The 8628-nt window shown below is 34.3% G+C and overlaps 1 protein-coding gene across 3 annotated transcripts; it reads left to right on the top strand.

The window, feature by feature from the left end:
* Positions 1-207: 207 nt before the first annotated feature.
* Positions 208-7919, top strand: LOC139861402 (plasma membrane ATPase 1-like). Of its 3 annotated transcripts, none has more exons than XM_071849790.1 (21): positions 208-282; positions 650-769; positions 862-960; positions 1069-1206; positions 1632-1766; positions 2285-2464; positions 2560-2766; positions 2837-2956; positions 3055-3174; positions 3306-3428; positions 3822-3926; positions 4035-4179; positions 4299-4463; positions 4945-5183; positions 5508-5540; positions 5642-5723; positions 5810-5970; positions 6142-6342; positions 6443-6625; positions 6713-6891; positions 7733-7919. In XM_071849790.1, the coding sequence occupies exons 1-21, from the start codon at positions 217-219 to the stop codon at positions 7824-7826; spliced, it is 2895 nt and encodes a 964-aa protein (XP_071705891.1). In that variant the 5' UTR covers positions 208-216; the 3' UTR covers positions 7827-7919. The 3 variants fall into 3 exon arrangements, with proteins under 3 accessions (XP_071705891.1, XP_071705901.1, XP_071705906.1); XM_071849800.1 differs by having other exon boundaries at positions 5810-5974; positions 6173-6342; XM_071849805.1 differs by having other exon boundaries at positions 5810-5995; positions 6197-6342.
* The last annotated feature ends 709 nt before the right edge of the window (positions 7920-8628 follow it).

The raw sequence follows: 8628 nt of genomic DNA, 5'->3' as shown, positions 1-8628 counted from the left end.
AGCTGAAAAAAGTTCTGAATTATTTCAAGAGTTGAATCGGTTAAACTGTTTTTTCCTTATCGGATGATTTTATCATTATGTTTCTATAAAAACATACGGTGATATAGGTGATTGATTGCGTAAGAATTTAGGTAACAATCAATAAAGTTGGTTTTTATGTTCAAATTCTGATAGGCGGACTCTTAACGCTATCAAGGATCGTGATTGAAGCATAAAATGGGATCGATGGACGAGGACAATACAGTGGCACTTGAGGCGATTAACAAAGAAGCTGTTGATTTGGTACAATTCGTTATTTGTACATTTAGCAAAAAATCAACAAACATATATACTATGAAATCTGGTTGGCATATTAAGAAAAAATACATACATAATATTTTTTATTATTTACGTTGGCTAAATTTGAAAGTTTCTTGTAGTAGCTTTCATTATCTACTAATCTTGGAAACTTGTATCCAGAGAATAGCAAAGCAACTGATAATTATTTACGAACTGATTACTTAAGTTGTTTCTATTGTTGATAATAAATTAGAACTTTTTTTTACATAAAGCTCTATACTTTACATATTGGAAATATTTAAGTGACAGAGTTGGGCATCTTTCAAATATATATATTATGTCGTTTGACGAAGAAGCTCCTTTTTTGCAGGAAAATATACCAATGGAAGAAGTTTTTGAGAAGTTAAAATGCACAAAAGAAGGACTAAGTTCTGATGAGGTTGAAAAGCGTTTAAATATGTTCGGATACAATAAATTGGAAGAGAAGAAGGTAAAGTTGTTAACTTTAGTTTAGATATGTATGTTTTTTTCTTTCTTGTCAACAATTAATACTATAATTTGATTTTATAATGCAATTTACAGGAAAATAAAATACTCAAGTTTTTGGGCTTTATGTGGAATCCTTTGTCCTGGGTGATGGAAGCAGCAGCAATCATGGCTATCGCTATGGCACGAGGCGGGGTTAGTCACTTTGAGTATCTTATTCAAACCATTTAGAATTAATTTGATTGATGAACATGTTTATATGAAATACTATATTTTTCTGATTTTTACACTAATAATTCGCAGGGCGAGCCAGCAGACTATCATGATTTTGTTGGCATAATAACACTTCTGCTTATCAATTCGACTATAAGTTTTGTTGAGGAGAATAATGCTGGAAATGCAGCTTCGGCCCTCATGGCTCGCTTGGCTCCGAAAGCTAAGGTGAACATTATATAATTAGAAATTGACAAAGTCGTCGGGTTGGCTATGTGGTTAAATTAAGTTCAGGTCAAAAGGGTAAACTTTACCCCTGGTCAAAATGGTTTTGGTTGACCCAAACCATTTGTGTGTCCGTTATCTAACTACTGACTGAATAAGTTATGCTTTAGCTATGATAAAGGCAGTTAAAAGAGGTTTTAGGCATTTATTCAAAAGTCACTTTCACCCGTATAACCCATTTGACATTGTGAAATGTACGGGTTTTAGCCAACTTCTTGATTTTAGAGGTAGAAAAAGACACGAGTGAACCCGTTTCTTGGTAAAATCATATATGGATTGAACTAAAACCTCTAGGAAAATGAAGGAAATACCAAATCATGAGGATTGTTTCTAAAGTCATCTTGATCAAATGAAATTGGTCTAACTAGGTTTTACGCAATGGGAAATGGAACGAAGAGGACGCATCTATACTGGTACCTGGAGATATCATTAGTATTAAGCTAGGAGACATTATTCCTGCTGATGCACGTCTGCTTCAAGGAGATCCTTTAAAGATTGATCAAGTAAGTATTTTAGGTTATCTGTTTTTGAACTGTTTTGTAAGATATAGCTACATATATCCCATATTTTCCTTATTGTAGAAACTACTTACAAAATTCCTTAAAACAACAATATACTATAATATTTTACCTAATTATAATGACTAAAGTATATTGGTTTAATAAAGTATATAAGGTGCATTGCTTTAATAAAGAAGTAAGAAGTTAATGTATACTGCTTTCGATGAAAAAAGAATACAACGGCAAACATTGTTGAAGAAGTTCTTTAAAAGTAAATTATAAAATTACTGTAATAAGAAAGTGAAAAGTGTTGCAATTTCTTGAATATACCCTTTCGTTGATTTATGTAGAACGGCGTAGTTAATTCAGTTATTCACTTCTCACCAAATTATGTTTGGCACTGATAATGGAATCCAAGTCAATAATATATATCATATAAATCAATCATCAATTTATGTTTTTTCATAATAGGGTAAGTCTAAATGATCTAAGGAGCATTAATAAGTAGTATATGTTTTCAGTCGGCTCTTACAGGTGAATCTCTCCCAGTAACCAAGAGTCCAGGTGATGGGGTATACTCAGGCTCGACGTGTAAACAAGGTGAAATCGAGGCAGTTGTCATTGCAACAGGAGTTCATACATTTTTTGGAAAGGCGGCTCATTTGGTTGACAACACTACACACATTGGCCACTTTCAGCAAGTAAGTTTTTAATGATTCAGTTTATATATTGAGATAATAAGTGGTATATAACATTATTGCTACTACTGACATTGTAACCGTTATTTTGGAAACAGGTTTTGACTTCAATTGGGAACTTTTGCATTTGCTCAATTGCCATAGGCATGTTTTTTGAATTGATCATAATTTATGCTTATCAGAAAAGGGGATATCGTGAAGGTATTAATAACCTTCTTGTGATACTCATTGGTGGTATCCCAATTGCAATGCCAACTGTACTCTCTGTCACAATGGCTATCGGGTCCCACCGTTTATCTCAACAGGTTTGTAAACTCGTGACTATTAATGTAATATATTTGTTATTATCCATTGTTGTAACACATTTTTAATTAGGGTGCTATAACAAAGAGAATGACAGCGATCGAAGAAATGGCGGGTATGGATGTGTTGTGTAGTGATAAAACCGGCACGTTGACTCTAAATAAACTTTCGGTGGACAAAAATTTGATTGAGGTAATTAATTTTCCGGGTCCCTTTTAACATTTTTAATATCAAAATCATTAGGAAATAGTAAGATGATATGAAATAAATTGGTGAACACGTTCATGCAGGTTTTTGCAGGTGGTGTTGATAAAGATACAGTTGTTTTAATGGCTGCTAGAGCTTCAAGATTGGAAAATCAAGATGCAATTGATACTGCTATTGTCTCAATGTTGGCTGATCCTAAAGAGGTATTATTTTTACCTAATCAGTAAAAAAAAAGTAGAACAAACATGAAGAGGAATTTCACTAATTCCCTTTTTTAAAATTCTATTATAATTATATAATTTTAATGACAAATATATAATGTTTATTTTTTAAGGCACGCTATGGAATTACAGAAGTGCATTTCCTTCCTTTTAACCCGACTGATAAGAGAACAGCTTTGACATATATTGATGGAGCGGGGAAAATGCATAGAGTGAGCAAAGGTGCACCAGAACAGGTATCCATGCGTTGCGTGTGCTTTCTCTCAAATGGGTCGTGTAAAATAACTTTGTTAAAGAGGGAACCGGGTGAAAGTTGCCCAAACTTAATTCAAATAGTCATTGTGATTGAATTTGTTTGTGAACATAATTAACACATAGTTGTTTATAAAACAAATTGTAAATGGACAAAAGAAAGTCTATGGTTTAACCATCTTGAGCTGGCCCAGATTTACTCATATAAAAAAACCCATTTCAATCGACAACTCGTGACCCAACATGTCTCACCTTCCAAAGTTACCACCTTTATCTACATGATACACTCAATAACTAATTATTATATCACATCTCATCCAAAATGTTCACACTACAGATGTTAATTCCATTTTCATTGCATTTGAACTATTAATTAGATTTTGAATCTGGCAAAAAACAAATCCGAGATAGAAAACAGAGTACACTCAATTATTGACAAATTTGCCGAACGTGGTCTTCGCTCTCTTGGAGTAGCTCGTCAGGTAACAAATAACCTCTTTTTTAGAATATATGTTTTTTTTCCTTCCATACATGTTCTTCTTTATATAATGTTTGTTTCTTGGGTTCAATATTTTTGTTTTTACATACAGGAAGTACCTGATAATAGCAAAGACAGTCCCGGTTCTCCATGGGAATTTGTAGGCCTTCTTCCTCTTTTTGACCCACCTCGTCATGATAGTGCTGAAACAATTAGAAGGGCTTTAGACCTTGGTGTGAGTGTTAAGATGATCACAGGTATGTAAATGGGTCAAAACTTGACTAACTATCCAAGTAGACCTACTCATAAGTAAATGGGTCAAAATTCCCACCTTTGTTACTATCTTTGGTATATTTGTAACATGCAAAATTTTCAGGTGACCAACTGGCCATTGCTAAGGAGACAGGAAGACGCCTAGGAATGGGTGTCAATATGTACCCATCATCATCCTTGCTTGGCAGTCACAAGGATCAGCTAGTTGCAGCTCTTCCTGTTGATGAACTCATCGAAAAAGCAGATGGATTTGCTGGTGTTTTTCCCGGTAACCATTTTTAGTTGGGTTGCTATATGGGTGGTTGGTTAATGGGTCATATGGGTCATATTGATGGGTCAATGTTTATGATGGACTCATAGGGGCAGAGTCGGTTTAAAGCATGTTTGGCACGGAGCTTTTTGGAGCTTTTAGCTTCTAGCTTTTAAGAGAAAACTCTTATCTAACAAAAAGTTTTGTTTGGTTAGAAGAGCTTAAACTTTTAGACGGGGGGAAAAAGCTAATAGAACTAGCGTTTGATTGAGAAAAAACTCCTAGCATTTTGTCATTTTACCCTTTATTTTAACAGTTTCAGCTACTCTACCAAACACTTAAATACATATTGAAAGCTACTAGCTACCAGCTAGTTTTGCCAAACATACCCTACCCTTAGGTTGGCAAGCAACTACCTTTATTTCCCAAATTGACCCATTCATGAGTAAATGGTCTGAAATTACCACCCATTCATGATTATCAAATGTATTAATAACAGAGCACAAGTATGAGATTGTAAAGATTCTGCAAAGTAAAAAACACATTTGTGGAATGACTGGTGACGGTGTAAACGATGCACCTGCGTTAAAAATAGCCGACATTGGAATCGCAGTAGACGATGCCACAGATGCAGCCCGAAGTGCTTCTGACATCGTTTTGACTGAGCCCGGACTCAGTGTCATCATTAGTGCCGTTTTAACTAGCCGAGCCATCTTTCAGAGAATGAAAAACTACACTGTAATTAATCCTTCCTCAACTATTCTTTCTGTTTAGCTAGAGATGGCAAAATAGGCGGGCCCTGGATCATTTCAATAATAACATAGTTTCTTGAATAAGATGCTTTATGAGGGGTTGGCATACTGTTTTAGCGACTTTCAACTATTGTCTGTTTTCTTTTAAGCTATTTTTTGTTTTTTAATAATATATTAGAAATGAAATTGAACCCCAAACAACCCACTCATAAGAAAATGAGTTTGATTTGCATTTATATGCAAAAGTTTAACTTTTTACTTGCAATTTCTTGGATTCAAATGACACAGAGTTTTCTCTTCTTTCCTACAGATATATGCCGTTTCAATCACTATACGTATTGTGGTAAGCTTTTATCAATACATCTTAAATCAAGTTATTTGTTCATCAGTTCATGTGCTGATGTCATTATCATCATTTTAATCTGTAACATTGTTTATTTGCAGTTGGGATTCATGTTACTGACAGCCTTTTACAAATTCAATTTCCCTCCTCTCCTAGTTCTTGTCATAGCTATTCTGAATGATGGTATGAGTAGTGTAATACAATTATTACACTTTAATATAAATATGTATTATCTTGCCAAAAAAATTTATAACCGAAACCGTGTTCAGGTACTATAATGACTATATCTAAAGATAGAGTCAAACCATCTCCCAGCCCAGATAGTTGGAAGCTAAGCGAAATATTTGCAACCGGGATCGTTATCGGCACTTACCTTGCTGTTATGACGGTTGTATTCTTCCATTTGGCTAGTCGAACCAGCTTTTTTGCGGTACATAGTTCACTTTTCTATATAAGTTTTAAGTCAAGTTTGACAATTTGACCCATTTACTGATTAACAATGGGTCAATTCAGACTACTTTTTATCTTAACAAGTCAAAAACGGATTGAAGGTCTCCCATATTGTGCCTGCTAACTCATGTTTACTTTTTTATCTCCTCAGAATGTTTTTCATGTGGATGATTACAACATACATGAACATGTTTTCTCAACCGAAGTCTTGAATTACAAATTAGCATCAGCTGTATACCTCCAGGTCAGCACAATCAGCCAGGCGTTAATATTTGTCACACGATCAAGGGGTTGGTCCTTTACTGAAAGACCAGGTTCTCTGTTGGTTTCTGCTTTCATTTTAGCTCAACTGGTAAGACACCTATGTTTTAATGAACTTGATATTATACCCTTATTGAGATATTTCTTTATTCTATACATTCAACTTTACATTATTATATGTATATGTTCAGTTTGCTACTGCAATGTCTGCATTGTTGACATGGAAATATGCTAAGATTGGTGCAATTGGTTTTGGTTGGGCCGGGGTTATATGGTTGTATAACTTCTTGAGTTACATGTTACTCGACCCTATAAAATTCGCGGTTAGATACGCGTTAAGTGGTAGAGCATGGGGCAATGTTATTGAGCGTAAGGTGAGAATTTTTTATATTATTCATTTGTATTAATATATTTTTTTGTGTCAAAAAAGAAAATAAAACCATCTACTTGTGCATTTACAGACGGCCTTTACGACGCAAAAGGACTTCGGACGAGAAGCTCGTGAGGCAGCATGGGCAACCGAACAACGAACACTTCATGGTCTTAATACATCTGAAGCAAAAATGTTTACCGAAAACTACACGTTTAGAGACATAAACATGATGGCAGAAGAAGCAAAGCGTCGTGCAGAGATTGCAAGGTTAGTATTATCATTGGAGTTAATTATACCAATAGTCTTTGTGGTTAGTTTACATGAATTACACCAACCATCCTTATCTTTTAAAAATTACAGCGATAGTACCCAATGCCGGAACAAGAAATTTTTTCCACCGGGAGCGAAATCTTTTTTTAAAAGCGTAGCAACTTTTTTTGGACAAAATATAGAGGTTTTTGGGCAAAATTTGGAGGTTTTTGAGCAAAATATGAAAGTTTTGGGGGCAAAATATGGAGACTTTTGGGCAAGGAAAAAATTCAGTGGGGGTAAAATGAAACAATCTAAAAATTTTGCATTAAAAATTTGAAATTGACTGGGGGCATTTGCCCTCCTCTGTTCCTACATACTTTCGCCAGTGATAGTACATCTAATTTTCATGATATTATATCAATCGTCCTTATCTTTTTTGAAAATTACACTGATCATCCCTGACTTACCTAAAATGTACGTTGATAGTCCTTCCTATTAATGCACATTTTGAATAAGTCAGGGACCATCAACGTATACTTTTATATAAGTCACGGATAACCAGTGTATTTTTTGAAAGAAAAGGACGGTTGGTTTAATTTAATTAAAACCACAAGGACGATTACTATTGATATTATTTACTCTATTCCTTATCATAATTGACATTGCTTATATATAAGTGGCAAAATGGGTCTGACAAACAGGTTCGGTAACGAATCATAACGAGTACTTTTGTTGGGGGTCTGGTTGGGTTGACCCATAACACTTTGTCCCTGATTTCAACATACTTACAATTATTTAGGGTACCAAATAAACATACATGGTGTGAAAGTGACACTTTATATTGTTTGCCCTGCAGATTAAGAGAACTTCATACTCTAAAGGGAAAGGTAGAGTCTTTTGCGAAGCTAAGAGGCTTAGATATCGATGTTAACCCACATTACACTGTTTAATTATTGTTACGAACGCAAGTTTTACTTCATGACAATTACTGTAATTCTTCTGCTCGCATTTGATAGTGCAAAGATCACTCAAAATGCACAAAATCACTAAATAAAAGCAGCTTTTTCTTTTTACTACGAAGTATTGTTTTGCTGCTGAAGAATGTTTTCATGTAGAGATTATGTAACCTTTACGAATTCAAGTTCATTGAGAAATGGTTCTGCAACTTGCTTAATTCTATACTACTCCATAGTTGTTATAATTTAATTACTCATGAATGACTGTAAAACATTCATACAAAGAATACTGGGACATGATATAGTTATGGTTGGAGAGTGGATAAAGTGGTTCAAAACAAACCTAAGAGCTATCAGAAAATTCGAACTCGTAAATGGAACCAGTTTGGTGTCGGAAACGATTACAAATTACCGGGATATGTTGCGTACAACTGAGTAAAAATACTATCTTTCCCCGGGTAGTTTGAAAAGGAAAAACCTTATCCGGTTTCAATAAACCATTTCGAACAAATTATTAAAGAAATTATTGAGACCATATAAATAAATCAACTAGTTCGTGAGAGACTCGAATCATTTGTTCTTGAAGTTTTTTATTAGACATACCAGATTAATTGTCAATCACACACAAAAAAAAAATGCAATTTAAGAATGTCACTATTTTTTGTCACATTTAAAGTTTTGCCTTATAGTTTTCATCAACCTAGTTTGTCTTATATACATAAAGTATGGGCATATGACAACTTTATTAGTCGTATCGATTTATGGAAAAGTTCAAAAAGAAATACTAGACAATTAA

This window comes from Rutidosis leptorrhynchoides, chromosome 1, assembly GCF_046630445.1.
Source record: "Rutidosis leptorrhynchoides isolate AG116_Rl617_1_P2 chromosome 1, CSIRO_AGI_Rlap_v1, whole genome shotgun sequence".
Classification (NCBI taxonomy): domain Eukaryota; kingdom Viridiplantae; phylum Streptophyta; class Magnoliopsida; order Asterales; family Asteraceae; genus Rutidosis; species Rutidosis leptorrhynchoides.
This window is presented reverse-complemented; position numbering and strand designations above follow the sequence as displayed.

Coding starts and splice junctions, on each gene's coding strand:
- LOC139861402 (XM_071849790.1), top strand. CDS start 217: ATGGGATCGATGGACGAGGACAATACAGTGGCACTTGAGGCGATTAAC. Junction 2,465..2,559: donor ACATTGGCCACTTTCAGCAA/GTAAGTTTTTAA, acceptor TTTTGGAAACAG/GTTTTGACTTCAATTGGGAA. Junction 6,343..6,442: donor CTTTCATTTTAGCTCAACTG/GTAAGACACCTA, acceptor GTATATGTTCAG/TTTGCTACTGCAATGTCTGC.